Here is a 17510-nt window from a genome sequence, read left to right on the forward strand (position 1 = left end):
GCCTTTCGGTCCCTGAGAGCCTGTGACCTCCCCAGGTCCTGCCTCCCCACCTCGTGCAGCCTCCAGGCTCTCCCTGACCCCGCCAGCTGCGGTGGCCAGCCTGCCTCGCCAGGGCCCCTGCCTGGGTCTGCAAGCTGTCCCACCCTCCGCGCCGTGGACTCGGCCCTGGCACGGCCTGGAAGTTCTGCTATTTGAGGAGCTGCCTTGGAGAAGGGGGTGTGGGGGAGGCAGGGCCAGGCGGGCACTGGGAGGGCACTGGCTGCTGTCCAGGGTGCTGACCGGTTTTGGGCCGGGTGAGTCCAACCACTCTCCTGCCAGGGCCGGCTTGTGCCCAGGAGCGACACTGGGCCACCCGGGGGCCTCAGTAAGCACCTATGCCCCTCCCCCTACTCAGGGTCTTCCTAAGACCTCCATGGGTGCCTGTGGAGGCACTCTCCTGGCCTGAGCTGGGTCGAGATGGCTGGTATGGCCCTATACCCCCTTAGGTGGTCCCCCAAGTCACAGACCAGCCCTCGCCAGCCTTGCAGACAGTTCTCCTGAACCCCCACAGCTGATCTGCTCCCCATTACACACCCGGAGGGGTCTCGGGCCAGAACAGGGCAGGGACCCACTCAAGCCATGCAGCAAGACCAGGGTCACCTTTCTGTCTCCCCTAGAAGCTCAGGAAGCCCTCTGGGGTCTCAGATGAGGCCGCTGCTGGCCCTGCCCAGGCTGGGGGCAGGGGGCACGGCCGACTTCTGCACTGCGGTGGCGGGCTGAGGCTCGGCCTCCTCTGCAGGGCGGGGTAGGGAGGCCCCGGGGATCAGGTTAATGGAGCAGGAGCCTGAAACCGGAGCGCAGTGAGGAGCCTGCGAAATAGCTTTGTCAGCTGCCTCCTACTCTCCACTTTCCAATTTTAGCTCCCCATGGCCAGTCGGGTGCAGAGTGTCCCCAGTGAGGCCCCAGGGAGGAGCCATCCCCCGGCAGGGCCTTTCCCTTAGACCCCCGCACCTGGCCGGCCTGTGCACACAGGGCGCCCCCTTTGCCCTCATCTCACCTGCCTCGGGTGCACCTGCGATCGAGCCCACCCTGGGGCTGTGCGGTCTGGAGTGAGGGGCCCGGGTGGCCACCCAGGCTTCAAGGACCCCAGAATGGTCGGCTCCAAGCTGACACTGACCTTGTGGAGGCTGCGGGGGACCCTGGCACTCTGCCCACCGCGGGGCTCCGGGGTCCTGCGTCCGGCTGTGTGTCTGTCCCACCAGCTGAGCTCTGGGGCCACTGTGGGGTGTGTCCAGCCCCGGGTCCCCACCCCCTCCAGGCGGTGAGCGGTGAGTGGTGGCGGCAGGAGAGGGGAGGAGGAAGACAGGGAGGAGGCGGCCTTCCTGGAGTGGAGCGGAGTCCAGCACTGCAGAGCTGCTGGCCGCAGGGAGCTGCGGGGAGGATGGAGGGGGCGGGGAAGGAAGGGGTGGCCAGAGGCACGGGTGCAGGCAGGGACACCTGGGCCTCGTCTTGGCCGGAGTCCCCTCACCCCTTGAGGGCCTGTGCCTCTCGTGTGGCTGGACCGGACCCCCTCTTTCAGGAAGCCTTCCAGGTGGCCAGACGTGTAAGCCCACCTTGGAGTCTCATGCATCTGGCACACGCGTGCGCGTCCACGGCTCAGCTCCGGGGACTCTGGCCCCTTCCTTGCATGTGACCTCTGAGCAGGGGAGACCCCCCCACCCCCCACCCCATTCCTTCACATGCTCATGGAGCCGAGTCCTGGGAGGACCGACTTGCCTGGTGGGATGGGAACAGGTACGGGATGAGGCTGAGAGGGGTCCCCTGCCCGAGCCCGGCCCGTGGGGAGCTGTCTGCGTGGCGTGCTGGTGGCGCACTCAGGGAGGCTCGACAGAGCATTCAGTTGGACGGCCAGTGTCCCCTTGCTGGCAGAGTAGGGTGATAGGGAGACAGGAACGTCCCGAGTAGCTGGGGCTCCCAGGAAGGGACAGTGTCCGAGTCCCAGCAGCCTGGTGGGGGGACATCCTGATGCCCCTGGGAGGTCAGGACCTCCTGGAGGCTCCCGTGGGACAGGCCCCAGGCTGGGACAGCAGTGTCTGTTTGTCGTGTCTCTGGAGCCAGCGCCCGCAGGTGCTAGGTGGGAGGTAGGAGGAGCTTTGTGAGAGCTCCCGCCTGACCCCCTCCCACGGCTCACAGAGGAGAAGGGAGTGCTGCTTCCCACCTGCGGGAAGGCTGGGGTCTGAGCCCCTCTGGAAAGCGGGAGGTATGCTGAGGCTGTGAGGTTCCTTTCCACCATGCGGCCCGCACAGGGAGCTGGGAGACCCCAGCGCACAGCCCCAAGGATGCCACCGGTCCCCAGCCCTGAGAGGCATGGGCAGTGACTCTTCTATAGTGAGGGGCTGGGCCAGGGCTGGGCTTGGGATACAGGCTGTAGAGGAGGCCAGCGTCAAGATGGACGGCCCCTGGTGCCCCTCCAGGCTCCTCAGTGGGAGAGCACCCCACCAAGCCTTAAGCCTTTTAGGGCCATCAACAGTTATTCAGAGTAATCATAAAAGCTGATTTGTACTTGGGTTCACTTTTTTCATTTTGTTTTTTGCAGGCCTGGGGATGGAACCCAGAGGCATTTGACTTCCGAGCTACACCCCCTGCCTAATTTTTTATTCTTAATTTTGAAACAGGGCCTCCCTAAGTAGCTGAGGTTGTCTGTGAACTGCGATCCTCCTGTCTCAGCCTCCCAAGCGCGGGGATTACAAGTGTGCGCCACCATGCCCGGGTGCCCAGTTTCTTTTATATTGAAACAGGGTCTCATTAAGTTGCCGAGGCTGGCCTTGAACCTGCGAATCTCCTGTCTCAGCCTCCCAAGTGCTGGGATTGCCATGCCAGGCTCGAGTCCCTTTTCAATTTGCAACCTTTTGTTGTTTTGCTGCCAAGGTAAAAATGTGGGAAAAACACACGTGTTTGTGTGTGTATGTGTGTCCTATACATGGGAGGCTCAGAACTGTAGGAGACACTGTGCTCAGAGGAGATAACCTGGAGAGGGCTGGGAGGTAGGGACCTCCTGCTAAGGGCTGGCTGGGGGAGCGAGGCTGCTCGGGCCACTGGATGTGTGTGTGGAGTTCCTAGTTGGAGGCTGCCCTGCCCTGGGCTCCCTGGGAGCAGGGGAGGGGCCCAGCAGCAATGGAATACCTTTGCTGAGCTGCTAAGAGGCCTCCAGGGGACAGTGGCCACCGGATACAGAACTGCCCCAGGCGTGGCCAGGTCGGGGGGCTCCTCCTGTGGAGCCTTCTGCTACCAGTCTACTTCCCTGGCTCCTCCATCCTCCAGGGCAGCCCCTCCCCGTGCCTTGTGGCCCTGGGCAGGGGGCTCTGTGTTCCTGCCTGAGGGATAAGATCATCCTGGGGTCCTGGGGACAGAGGATGCTGACCAGAGAGGCTACACAGTGACCTGGGCAGACCAGGAGGCCCCCCACCTGGCCCCCCTCGGTGAGACTCTCAGGGTCCCAGTCCTTGGCTCCCTTCACTTTGGCCCCTTAAAAATCCTCCCGGCTCCCAGCCCTGCCACCCCTTCCCTGGGAGCTGCAGCCAGAAACGAGGGGCAGGAGGGGGCTCTGCGCTGTCCTGCCCCCGCCTTGCCCAGCATGGCCTTCTGTTTCTTGTTTTTCCCTGGCACCAGAGCTCCTAGGAGCAAGCAGCAAGCCTCAGGGCCTGCACAACCCGCCTGCGGCCAGTGCTCATGGCTTGGGGGTGGCCTGCAGGAGCCTGTCTCCCCAGGGCTCTGGGGGCTCAGGGGTTCAGGGACCCCGCTGCCTCGTCCCAGGACCTCCATGCCTGGGGCGGAGCAGAGGCTCAGCAAGGGTCTGTTGACCGAGCATATTAAGAGCTAACACTTATTCAGTGCTGCTCTGGGCACCTGGCTGGGTGCTCGGACCTAACTGAGTGAGCCCCGGAGAGAGCTGTGGGGAGAGAAAGGTGCTCTGCTCTAGCGGAGCTGGGGGTGCTGGGCGCCCGAGCTCGTGGGCTTGAGGGGCCCTGGTGCACAGCGAGCCTCTCAAGGTTGCCTGTGGAATTTTCAGATCGTATAAACTCATCTTTATGCTCACAGTCAGCCTAAGTATGGACTGAATGCCCAGACTGACCCCTACAAGAGGCCAGCTGACCAGTTTACCCAAACATGTACATATGAGGCTGCCCGACTGGCAGCAGATTTTTCTCCCCCTTCTCTTACACAAATCTATTTTTATTGTGGAGGGATGAAGGCTTCCATGGATACACATACTCCCTGTACGGAAGTAACAGCGAGGTAGTAACTGGCGAAGTGTCTCTGGGCGGCTCTTGGACATCCATGAGCTGCCCTCCACGGGAGGTTCCCCCTCGGCCGGTCTAGAGGTGAGGACAGCAGCTCAGGGAGGTCGCACAATTTGCCCAAGGCCGCACAGCGGGCTAGGGAGTGGGGAGAGCTCTGCCTGCCACCCACGGGGCTCGGGCTCCGCGGATCCTCTCTCAGCTCAGCCCTGCCTCCGGAAGGGCAGCCGAAGCGCCCTGGAGTGGCCAGGGCCCGGCCACGCCACTCCTGCTCTTCCCTGAGGTGGCCGAGGCGGAGAGCTGGTCCCATGCCTGCTCCTCTCAGGAACTCCACGGAGGACAGCAGCTGCCTCCCGACACCCTCTGGTCAGCTCCCCAGCGCCTGCGCTGTGCCACAACTACATGTGCGAACTGGAGCTGTGTGCACACGCACAGCTGCGTGCTCTCAGACCTGGGCGCTGGGCGCCTCTGCCTCTGGCATGTGGTGTGAGTGTGGCCAGTGTGTCTGCGTTGGGGGTGTGGTCACAGGTTGCCCCTCCCCACGGCTATAAGCGCAGCTCACAATGAGGCTGAGCGCCCACAGAGCAGGGACTCCTGGGGTCCCCGACAGCAGAGCGCCCAGCTCGCCATGGCGAGGGGGCCCGGCCCGGCCCACCTCTGCCCTCCACCAGCAGGAGCAGTCTCCAGTGGGACGGGCCACTCAGCTGGGGACCCGGAGGAAAACAGTGCCGTCGTTTCTTCGCCTGCCACGCCGGCGGCATCCCCCACATTGCTAGAGGACTGGTGGGTCATTTTCCACGGGAGATGCATACTTGCACAGGGCAATGGTGATTATGAAAATAACATTATTATTACAAGTTGGAGGCCCAGCCTCTGCGCAGCGGGCTGGCGGAGGCTGAGCGCGTAGTGCTCCATGTCTGTGGAGGGAGGGTGGCCGCAGGGACCAGGGGTGCCTGGCGTGGCGGGTGGGCCGGCGCAGGGCACCCAGCGCTCTCCTGTGTTTGGAGCCCCTTGGGCACCCAGGGGCCCCAGCTAGACACTAAGCACCTGCTTGAGGGGCCACGTCCCAGGCTGCTGGGCTTACTTCGCTGCCGCAGGCTGCGTGTCCTGAGCGGCTCCCCTGCCCTGCGGGCCTCAGTGCGGGCTCTGAGTCATCGGGCCAACGCTGCGCTCAGACGGGCCTCTTCCTGTGCAGGCCGAGGGTCCCCTGCAGGGCTGCTGCCCACCACCTAGCGCCTGTCGGCTTTCTGCTGTCTCAGAGCCTGCAGGAAGACGCCCTTCACCTGGCCCAGGGTCTCGTGGTACAGGCGGAAGTCCTCCTCCTTGCCCTGCAGCGCCTTACCCAGGGCGGCCTTCAGCATCTCATTCTCCTCCACCTGGATGGCCAGCCTGCACCACCAGGAGACAGGGCTGAGTGGCCGGGCTGGCCCTCAGGCTGGGTGGCGCCTGGGTCCTGGGACAGGCCGCAGCGGAGCCACTCAGCTAGGGGCACGGAGTGTTCAGCCAGGCTCTCTCTGAACTTCCCCCTCCTCTCTGGGGCACAAAAGGCGGGCTTCCTCCCTGGGCCCACCTGCAGCCTGGGCCTGGCGCCTTGATGCTCCGGCAGCACTGGCCACCTCAAGAAGGAACCGATTCCAAGAGGCCCTCTCTCTTCCCTTTTCTCCTGTTGCCCCTGATCTTAGAAGGCTCAACGGAGTGAGCGAGCCGTGAGTGGGCAGGTTCAGCAACCCAAGCCTGATAAAAGCCCTTTGGGGTCATCAGGGCGCTGCTGGGACCTTCTGCCCTCTGCTGACCAACCCCTGAATTGCAGGCCCAGAACCAGGGCCCCCAGGACCCGCCTTCCAGGCAAACAGAAGTTCAAAGGTGCATGGGAGAGGGACGTAGTCCTTCTGCTAACAGAAGCACCTCCACCCAGACAACTCTACCCCTTTAGGAAGACAGGCGGGGGCACCTGGCAGTCAGCTCCTCCATCTGCAATTCCACGGGCACACTGGAGAGCTGGGCGGAGGCCGGGTCCTTCTTCTCACTCCCAGGTGGGTTGTGCCTGGTGTTGGAGGCCGGAGGACCTGCGGGCAGGCAGTGGCGGCTCTGTGATGAGGCCACGGCCCGGGCCGACCCCCTTCTCCTCCCCCATTGCCTGCGTTCTGTTTTTCTACTTGATAAACTATGACATCACTTCCAGGGACAGGGCAAGAGGCGCCCCTGACTTTGGATCCCTCCCCTGCCCTGGTTAGGCCTTTGCTGCTGCCCTGACTCTGCCCGCCTCGTACCCAGGTGGTCTCTCTCACTCCCGCTCTAGCTCTGCCTTCCCAAGTTTCTTCCCGCCTGCCTGCCTCCCTTCCTCCCTTTCTTTTTTTCTCTCGCAGTACTGAGGATGGAACCCAGGAACATTCTACCTCCGGGTTACACCCCAGCCCTATTTTTTTTTATATTCATTTTCAAACAGGGTCTAAGTTGCAGAGGGCCTCGTCCAATAGCTGAAACTGGTGGCCAATCTCCTGCCTCAGTTTCCCAAGTGTTGGGATGACAAGCATGCACCTCCACGCCCGGCTCCTTCCCAGGTTTTTGATCATTTGTTTGCAACAAGAGAAGCCAGCTGAGCCTGAGGGTTTGGCCCTGAGTCTAGGCTGACTACACACAACCAGATCACCCCACTAGTCCCCACTGGGGCCAGCAGCTTCAAACTAGGAGGCAGGGGCTCCAGGATGGCTGGGTCAACAGCTATCGTGCCCAGAGGAAGAAGACAGAACCCAGCTCGTGGAGAACTTGCACAAACCATGGCGTCAGCAAACTTCTGTGCTGAGAAGGCCCTAGGAAATCAGCTGGCATCGCAGAGCTGGCTGTTATGCCCTGCGGTGTGGCCCTGGGTGAGCCGCCAACCCCTCTGCGCTGGCTTCCTCGTGTGTAAAATGAGGACAGGCTTTTGCCTCTAGAGCTTGTGAGCACAGGATGTAGTGACCTTTGGCCACTGGGGCCCAGTGACTTCTCAGCTTTACCTGCTATCTCCCCACAGACCAGCCCTCCCCAGCTTCACAGATGGGGGTGCTCCTGTGTCTAGGGCCTGGCCTTGGTCACCAGTGACACACACAACCTTTAAAGGCGGGCTGTCCTGTGCCCCCTCTGCTACCTGTGGGTGGGGTGGTCCCGGGAGAGGAGCCTGGGCAGCCATCTTGGACCATGAGATGGAAGCTGTGTGTTAAGATGGCAGAGCCAAGGGACTGGAGGCGCCAGGGGCTCCCAGCCTGTCGGGCCACTCGAGCCCTGCTCACACCAGCTTGACTGTGTGCACGGCGGAGAGGGACGCCTCCATGTCTCACCCGCCGTCACCTCACCTCTGCTGGCCCAGCAGCCCCCGCCCCGGGCCTGGCCCGGTTCCTACCTGGCTTGTTCCTGGGGGGCGCTTTCTGCAGGGTGCTCGCCTTGCCCGGCTCCAGGCGCATCTTCTCCAGGTTCTGTTCCAGTAGCACGGTACGGTGCCGCTCCTCCTGCAGCCTCCTCTCCGCCTCCAGGAGCCTGCCGTTGCTCTCCTCCACCCTGGTCATCAGAGAGCAGCTGCAGGCCCCTGGCGGCCGGAGGCGGCCCCACCGCAGCCGGGGCTCCCGCAGAGGCGGCGCGTCTTACACGGGGCTGGCAAAACTTGCTCTCGGTTTCCCTCGTAGTAACACAGGACGTGCAATTAGAAACCATAGGGTGCTCGGCACAGCTTCCAGTGACGCCCCGGGCTGCTGTCCCCGGCCCTGCATGCTTCTCCGGCTTCCTAGCATCTATCTGCTGGTTCTTTGAGTGTTGACTGCCACATTCTTACACGTGTTTGTGCTGCTTTTTTCTTTTCTTTTTTTTTTTTTTTTTTTTTTTTTTTTGGTGGTCCTGGGGATGGAGCCCAGGGGCACTCTACGTCCGAGCTACACTCTCAGTACTATTTTTTATTCTTTATTTAATTAATTTTTTTTGGTGGTATTGGGGGTGGAACCCAGGGGCCTTCTATCTCTGGGCTACACTCCCAGACCTATTTTATATTTTATTTGGAAACAGGGTCTCACTAAGTTGCTGAGAGCCTCACTAAGTAGCTGAGGCTGGCTTCGAACCCGTGCGATCCTCCTGTCTCAGCCTCCCCAGCGCGGGGATTACAAGCGTGCGCCACCACGCCCGGCTGTGCTGCTGATTTCTAGAGGTTTAAATAGAATCGGACTTCCATCTCGTACAGAATGGGAATTTAGTTTCCTTTCTAAACTCTCTCTCCCTACCAAACGAAATCAGTCGTTTCGGCTGAATAGATATCAGGTCGTGTACTGGTTTTCAGTTGCTGCCAGAACAAAATCAGCATCTTGCCACAACGCAAACTCATTGTCTCCCCCACTCTGCAAGCCAGAAGGCCCAGAGGTTCAGCTGCGTTTTCTGCTCCGGGCACCACAAGCCAAAATCAAAGTGTCAGCTGACCTGGGATGTTATCTGGAGGTTCCTGGGGGAGAATCTGCTTCCAAAACCATTCGGGGTGTTGGCCGGCTGTAGGCAGCTGAAAGGCGCCTGGCTGCTGGCTAGGGGTCATTTTCCCTTTCTAAGGGGCACACTGCCCACTCCATCTTCAAAGCCAGTCCTGGACCGGATGCTTCCAGGAGCATCTCTCCTGAGTGGCCCCAGAGAGAAAAAATGCCTGCTTTTCTGGGCTCAAGTGATTAGACTGGGCCCACCTGATAATCCGGGATAATCTTCCTATTGCAGGACCATGATGATCATGACATCAGCAAACCTTTGCCATGTACCATCTGGGCTTCACAGGGGCAACCACGGGCAGCAAAGAACACGGCCCCAAGTCCCAAACGGACGCAAGCACCACACTGATGACCATGCTTCCTTTCTCAGTTGTTTGCTTTTCCTGGAGTTAGTGTTTGCCTAAAGTTTACTGTTTTGTTCTTTATAGGCCTGCCATACGTTCATGGGCCTCGAAGACCTTGTTATGTGGTGATTTCACATAAAACATTGATTTAATCTCACAGGTTCTTCCTGTGGCTATCTAGGGTGCTGCAGATGTCTGTGGTATCTGAGATGTGACCCAAGCAAAGGGTTAGCTATTTCTGATTTTAAAAGCTCGAGGTGGCTGGGGATGTAGCTCAGTGGTAGAGTGCTTGCCTAACATGCACAAGGCCATGGGTTCAATCCCCAGTACTACAAACAAACAAACAAACAACAAAACCCTCAAGATAAAATGAGAACAGAACACAATAGAGCATTTAATAGTTAGAAACCAACAACTCACTGAGAGAGGAATGGCAAATAAACCAGTGGACTTCACACAATAAAATACGCTGTAACCATAGAAAGACTAGGACGGAGCCAGTTGTGGTCGACGCACCTGGAATCCCAGTACTGAGACAAAAGGATTGCGAGTTTATGGCCAGCCTCAGTGATTTAGTGATGGCCTCAGCAAATAGCAAGACCCTGTTTCAAAATACAAAAATTAAATGGGGCCGAGGATATAGCTTAGAGATAGAACGCCCCTGGGTTCAGTCCCCAGCAACACACACACACACACACACACACACACACACACACGCACAAATAAAAAAGAATAGCCCTGAAGAGGTCTGCAATGTATTACTAAGTGAAACATGCAGCAGCAGATCATGCATAATACATGACCTAATTTAAAATTTTATAACAAATTAAAAAATGGAAAAGCAAACCAATCTAAGGCTGAAATATCTCAGCAGCTGAGCTAAAGAAGAGGAAGAGGCGGAGGCTGTGATGCTTCTGTGACGAGCTGCAGGCACGGTGCCATTTTGTTGAACACTGTTTCCTGTTTATACTGAAGGGGGTAATGAACCAACCGCAGACGCCATGTTGAAATGGTGAAGCATATCATGAGTTTCTGCAAAATTTAGTAATGACCGCCCTCCGGACGCCCCCCAGATGGCCCCTCACCCTCGCTGTCAGCCCCAGCCTGGGGTCTCCCTCCCCTTCCCTTCCTCCCTCACTTTGACTTCCAGTCCGGAGCTCCCAGCTTTTCCTGCAAACACGCAGAAGCCAGCTCCTCCCTGCCCCTCGCCTGGCGGCCTTGCCCTCGAGCACGCCAGCGGCTGTCTTTTGGCCGGTCCCTGTCTTCACCCACTTTCTCTCCTCCGGTTGTTACCCCGCCTCAGTCAGCCGGATCCGCTGTGGTCTGGGCCCTGTGTGTGCGTCCCAGCAGCCCCCCACATAGAGAGTGTCAGCCTTGCGAGATTCAAATGCGCCGGAGGGCTGCTGCTGTGCTTGCTAATCTGTGTTGCGTTTCCAGACTCTGACCAAACTATTAATGTCTTGAGGTTAAAAGTTTTGCCGTGGCCGGGCGTGGTGGCGCACGCTTGTAATCCCCGCACTTGGGAGGCGGAGACAGGAGGATCGCGCACGAAGCCAGCCGCGCTGGTGTAAGAGACCCTGTTTCAAAAATATAAAATAGGTCTGGGAGTGTAGCCCAGAGGTAGAAGGGCTTCCAGGAACCCCAGTACCACCAAAAAAAAAAAAAAAAGTTTTGCTGTCACAGGGACTGTAACTGTGAGGGTGTTGCTAAACAATACTCAGGAGTACCCCCCTACTTGATAATTAAATTAGCATAAATGATACAAGATCTTTATGAAAAGGCACAGTATAATGTTATATACATAATGCTATGCCTGGAATATATAAGTGACTCTTCTAGAAATAAAGAACCGATTTAAAAACTGCATTGGCAACACAGGTAGCTAAAAGACAACAAGGGTGTGAAGACTATGTCTCCACTCTGGGTCACAGCAATGCTAATACGCACAGCAGTGAGATCACCAGTGCTCCTTCATGAGTTTGGGGAAAATGCGAGAGACCGATAACGGGATCATGAAGCTCTGGGGAAAGGGACAAGGGTTCACATTACTAGTAGGAATGTAAGTTGGATTCATTTTATTTATTTATTTTGTGGTGCTGGGGATGGAACCCAGGAGCATTCTACCTCCAAGCTACACTCCCAGCCGGATTTTTTTCCTTTATTTTGAAACCGGGTCTCCTTGAGCTGCAAAGGGCCTCACCAGGTAGCTGAGGCTGTCTGTGAACCGCTATCCTCCCGTCTCAGCCTCCCAAGTGCTGGGATGACAAATGTGCGCCACCACGCCCCCAGCTTCCTGATTCATTTTCAGAGGGCAATTTTCTGTCATTTGTGAACATTTAAAATGGGCACATTCTTTGATTCAGCCATTCCACTTATAGGAATCTGTGATACAGAGTCTCATAGTATAAAGCAAGAGTTACTCTTACAGTGTAAAGATGTGTTTAGTATGAGTCCACTTTTTTTTTTTTTTTTTTTGGTGGTACTGGGGTTCCTGGAAGCCCTTCTACCTCCGGGCTACACTCCCAGACCTATTTTTTATACTTTTTTATTTGGAAACAGGGTCTCCTAAGCCAGCGCGCGCGGCTGGCTTCGAACCTGCGCGATCCTCCTGTCTCTGCCTCCCAAGCGTGGGGATTACAAGCGTGCGCCACCACGCCCGGCATGAGTCCACTTTTTAATAATGTCTGCAGTACCTGTGTTGTGCATAAGGATATATACATATACATATATTTATGCATATATGTATTATTAGATGTGGAAATTAAAAATTTAGAGTGGTTTTAACATTTCTTACCTATGAGGGTTGGGGTGTTGGGGTTGGAGATACAGACTTTCTGCAATAACTATATATTTATTTACTTACTTAAATATTTTTGGTACTAGGGATTGAATCCACGGACATTCTACCTCCAAGCTACACCTCTAGCCTTTTTTTTATTTTAAATAGGTTCTGGCTAAATTACTGAAGCTGGTCTCAAGTTGTGACCCTCCTGTCCCAGCCACGTAAGTACTGGGATTACAGGCATGGGCCCTTACCCTGACTCCAAGCGTACATCATAATAGGAAAACTAGTAAAACTTTCAGAGGCACAGGGCAGGGGTTTCATGCTAACACAGAAAGTGAATTTCTAGTGTGTGTGTGTGTGTGTGATATGGGGGGATTAAATCCAAGGGTATTCCACCTCTGAGGTATACCCCCCAACCTTTTTCTGATTTGAAACAGGGTCTTGCTGAGAGTGTGGCTGCATTGCTGAAGCTGGCCTTGAACCTGTGATCCTCCTGCCTCAGTCTCCTAAGTACGGGGATTACAGTTGACCATGAGCCGCCAAGGCTGGCTAAACTTGGGTTTCTGTAAGGTACAAGTTGCAAGTGAGTTCCCTACGTAACTGCAGAAGCCTCAAGAGAGCCCCTTGTTTGTGGCCAGAGGACTAAGGTACCATCCATCTCCCCGTGCTGAGGAATGCTGGACGGGTACATCAGTCACAGAAGGGGAGACACCAGCGCAGGCTCCGGCCACAGGAAATCCCAAGCCGATAAATTAGCATAAAGTTGCGATCAGAAACCACCGAAACCCTAAGCGCTCTACGGGGCAACCACGGCAGGCTCGTTTCATAACCCAAGAACTTCCGCAAGAAAAAGCCCCACCGGAGACAAGTTCTCATGGAGGCAGGAATGCAAGCCGCGCGCGAGTCAGCCAACAGACATCGGGAGAAATTGAGGCACTGGGACAAGGCTAAAAGACCAAGCTGCAGGGGAGTGAGAAGCAGTTTCCTTTGCTTGTTTGTGGGCAGTGCTGGGGGTGAACCCAGGGCCTTGCATACTGCCAGACAAGCGCTCTACCACTGAGCTCCTCCCCAGCCTCAGAGAAACAAGAAATCTTTTTGGGGCGGGTGTGTACTGGGGATGGAACCTACGGATGGAACCCCCTGCCTACACTTCCAGACTTATTTTATATTTTTATTTGGGAACAGGGTCTAAGTTGCTGAGAGCCTCACTAAGTAGCTGAGGCTGGCTTCGAACCTGCAATCTTCCTGTGTCAGCCTCCCAAGTACTGGATTACAAATGTGTGCCACCATGCCCGGCCTAAGGCATTTTAATGAAACAACAAATACTACAAGCTAGAGAACAGGTTTTACACACACGCACACACACACACACACACACACACACACACCCTTTAACATAGGTTTCATGGTAGACCGGGTGCTGGAGAGATTGAGGCCCCCTGTGGGGTGGACAGAGAGCTGCACAGCCAGCCAGACCTCTCCCCACACCACACGCGCCAGGACCCAAAGCCACGGGACCCGTCATTCCAGGGCAGAGGCCTCTCCGAAGCTGCTTGCTACGTCTCCCTGGGCTCCGGCCCTGCACCTTGGAGTTTTCCAGTACCTTCTGAAAACGTCTCTCAGCCAGAACTGGCTTCTATTATCTGTCATCAAAGAGCCTGGACTGATACACGATAGGCCTGCAAGGACAGAGGCTCAATGGCGTCCTTTATCCTCTTCAGCGTGGAGGTCACATGGCCGGGCCGCTGGCCTGAGCACCTGCAGTTCTTGCCAAAAGGGTCACTCGAACAAGAAACACTGATTTGTTTGAGTGGAAGTCTGTCAACAACCCTCTGGGGGAAACTGTGCTGCTGGGTCTGTTGCTCCCCAGAGAAGCCTCAGCTCCCCCTGTGAGCGGTGCTCTCCAGCTCTGTAATTCCAGACGCACCTGTCTCTCTAGCCGGCGTCTTCTAGTTTTCTTTTCTTTTCTTTTCTTTTTTTTTTTTTTTTTTTTTTTGAGGTGCTTGGGATAGAACTCAGGGGCATTCTACCTCCAAGCTACACCCCTGGCCCTATTTTGTTATTCTTTCTTTCTTTATTTTGTTGTTGGTACTGGGGTTCCTGGAAGCCCTTCTGCCTCCAGGCTACACTCCCAGACCCATTTTTATACTTTTTTTTATTTGGAAACGGGGTCTCCTAAGCCAGCTGAGGCTGGCTTCGAACCTGCGCGATCCTCCTGTCTCCGCCTCCCAAGTGTGGGGATTACAAGCGTGGGCCACCACGCCCGGCTTTATTCTTTATTTTGAAACAGGGTCACACTGAGTTGCGGAGGGCCTAAGTAGCTGAGGCTGGCCTTGAATCACAATCCTCCTGCCTCAGCCTCCAAGTGCTGGGATCACAGCATGTGCCACCACGCCCAGCTTAGCCTGCGGCTTCTTCCCACCCAGCCTCCAACAGCACCAGGTCCGAAGCCAGGCCTGTCTTTCTTAGGTTTTAATGACTGCTGAATTGATTTGGCCAGTTTGACTGCTCCAGAGTGTCTGTCCCAAGATTCCCAACCTCGCGTCCACCTGCCATGAGCCAGCCCTGCTGTGTGCATGTGGGGCAGGGTTGTGGGCAAACGGCCCCCAGGCCACGGGGCACTTGGGTGGGCATGCGAGTTGTGGCTGGGGATGCCCTGGTCCAGCCCTATGGGAGCCGAGCTCTCAGGGAGGTGGGCCCAGGCCCCACCCCATGTGGGACCAAGAGCGCGTGCCTGGGTGCCGGGGTGTTACCGTTTCTGCAGGACGTTGACAAACTCGGCGAGCCGGTCACGCTCCACCTCCGCGGCCTGCCAGAGGGCCTTGACCTCCGCCACCTGTGCCTGCCAGCTTTTTTGTTCTGGGGAGTCCGCGAACCTGGGACCAGGGGTGAGGGCAGAGGTCATCTGAAGTCTGAAGCCATACTCTTAGCCTGTGCTGAGGGGGACTGGAGGCACCAAGCGATCCCCGGAATCCGTGGAGAGCAGGGGCCGCTGCAGGGCTCCTGGTCCTGCTGAAGTCTGGGCCTCACCTCACAGCTAGGACTTTGTCCACACAATCCCTGTGGGGTCTGGGATCAGTCTGGCTGCTGTGGAAGCTGGCTCTTGGGGGCCTGGGGGGGGGCAGGGTACCTGTGCAGCCTCTGGGTCTGGCCCATGTCAGGCAGCCCCAATCTCTCTGGCCCTGCCGGCCCGTCTGCGTCTCCTGGCTCGGCCCCGAGCCCAGCCCACTTTCCTGGGGCCTGGACACTTGGCTTCGTGCCTCGGTGAGCATCCTCGGGCCTTTGCTGCTTAGCCCCTTATCGCTGGGCCCGCCTGCCTGTCCAACCTGTCGGCCATGCCAGGCCCAAGGTGAGTCCATGCTGCCCTCTGCTGGGCCTGCCTGCCCACCTGACCTATTGGCTGTGCCAGGCCCGAGGTGAACCCACGCCGCTCTCTACTGGGCCCTCTTTCCCAGTGTGACCCTGGGTGGCCCTGGGTCTGCTCCCCCAGGCAATGCTGGCTCGGGAGGGCGGCGGAGGTGGGCGGCACCGAGGCTGACCAGGCACGTGAATCTGGAAGCTGACCCGCTCTGTGGTTCTGGGCAGGCCGCTCGCCCTTTCTCTGAGCACTGAGGGGCTGGCCGAGATGGCTCTGAGGACCCCGGGCCCTTGTGCATTGACTCCGGAAAACACTCTCAGGCCTGCGCTCGAGGCCTGGTCAATCTCTGGATCGGTGGCCCCGGCGTGACCTGGCAGCTAGTTAGAAACACAGAAGCTGTGTTCACCCTGCAGGACCCCATGTGTGCGCCATGGTTTAGGAAGTCCTCTGGTCACCTCTGTGACTTCTGAATGTGAGCAGGAGGCGGGGGAAGGCAGGCTGACCCCTCGCTCTGCCCTCTCCCCAGCGCCCCACAGGGTCCCCTCCCCGGCCGGCCCTATCAGCACGCTCTCAGGATCGCTCCTGCCCTGTGACCTCCTGCCCTTTCACACAGGATGGACCATCAGCTCCGTGAGGGCAGGGCACACGCATGGCTGTGTGTCATGGAGGAACGGGGTGGGACAATCAGCACTGGACCACCAAGGAGCACATGGCTCCCGTGTCCCTGCCCAGTGCAGCGGCCCAGCCAGAGGTGCGGAGGGGACTCTGAGGGACCACTGGGTCCATCCCCTGGCTCCTGCCATGTGCCTGGACGTGAGGGGCAGTGCCTGCCTGTAGGAAGCCCTCTACTCTGCGGGTCACCATCAGTCCTGCCCCTGGTGCTCTGGAGACCCCAGCCCTCGGGGCGGGGCCTCTGTGGGGCTGGACTGGCCTCTGGTCTCTGTGCTGGCAAGTGTCAGGCGGGAAGTGTCCCAGGCACGAGAGAGAAGACCAGCTTGTCAGAGCCACACAGAGAAGTAGACTGAGCCCACTCAGGTTCTCAGGGTTTGTGGTTTTTTTTTTTTTTTTTTTCAGTACTGGGAATGGAACCCAGGGGCATTCTACCTCCGAGCTACACCCCCAGCCCTATTTTTTCTTCATTTTGAAACAGGGTCTCACTGAGTTGCAAAGGGCCTCACTAAGGAGCCGAGGCTAGCTGTGAACCGCGATCCTTCTGTCTCAGCCTCCTGAATGCTGGGATTATAAGCGTGCGCCTACCGCCCGGCTCGAGCCCACTCTGTTTTGCCCGGATCCTGAACTGACCTGCAGAGGGGTGGGCTGTGCCACAGCAGGAGCACGGCTCTGGTGGGTGGGGGCAGGGCTCAGAGGGGTGGGCTGTGCCACAGCAGGAGCACGGCTCTGGTGGGCGGGGGCAGGGCTCAGAGACAGGACAAAGCCATCCTCTGTCTATGCGCTGGCACCAAGAACAAAGGGCCCATTTAAGTCCTCAGGGTTGATCTATCAACAAAGATAGGGCCAGGAACAGAGGGGACTGAAGTGGGAACTCAAAGGAGGTGAGATTCTCCCCTAGAGACTTTGCTCAGGGAGCAGAAGGCCCGGAAGGGGAAGGTGGCTCGTGCTAACCCCCTGGTGGCTGGAAGGCGTGTGTGCAGGGCCGGGGGCTCCTTGGGTTCTGAGCTGCCTCCAGACCCGGACTTCCTGATACTGTGCATCCTTGTCCTTCTGTGACCTTAGAGGACTCCCTGGACTTTGCCTGGCTCTTTTTTTTTTTTTTTTTTTTGGTACTGGGGATGGAACCCAGGGGCACTCTACCTCCAAGCTACACCCTCAGCCCTTTTTTATTCTGTATTTTGAAACAGGGTCTCACTGAGTTGCAAAGGGCCTAAGTAGCTTAGGCTGTCCGTGAACCATGATCCTCCTGTTACAGCCTCCAGAATGCTGGGATTACACACATGCGCCACCATGCCCGGCTGTGTCTCTTCCTTTTAAGGGAGTGAGAATGCCGACTGAGCAGTGGGGAATGGGAAGGCCCTGGTTCGGGCCCTGGGCTCCTACCTGGGTGAGGTTCCGTGGGGACTGGGCAGGGAGGGCCTCGTGAGAGCAGATTCCACCAGTGTGTGGCCCAGGCTGGTCACAGAGCTGCCAAGGCAGAGGAGGCCATCAATGCGGGGCTGGGCCTCCCACCCATGATGGAGAGTAGGGCCAGAGGGATCCCCGCAGCCTACTGAGCTGACCAGTGCTGGCCTGCCAGCCCGT

The 17510-nt window shown here is 57.7% G+C and overlaps 1 protein-coding gene across 1 annotated transcript in view; it reads right to left on the bottom strand.

The window, feature by feature from the left end:
* Nucleotides 1-5506: 5506 nt before the first annotated feature.
* The window catches only part of CCDC13 (coiled-coil domain containing 13), a gene marked incomplete at both ends in the record, with an annotated part of 33607 nt that continues 21603 nt past the window's right edge, over nt 5507-17510 (bottom strand). The window contains 5 exons of the mRNA XM_080715222.1: nt 5507-5666; nt 6229-6343; nt 7657-7811; nt 14650-14772; nt 17310-17393. Of these exons, the coding sequence (XP_080571348.1) occupies nt 5507-5666; nt 6229-6343; nt 7657-7811; nt 14650-14772; nt 17310-17393 (637 nt within the window). The remainder of the gene's footprint in view (nt 5667-6228; nt 6344-7656; nt 7812-14649; nt 14773-17309; nt 17394-17510) is intronic.

Source organism: Muscardinus avellanarius, assembly GCF_963383645.1.
Source record: "Muscardinus avellanarius genome assembly, chromosome: 18".
Classification (NCBI taxonomy): Eukaryota; Metazoa; Chordata; class Mammalia; order Rodentia; family Gliridae; genus Muscardinus; species Muscardinus avellanarius.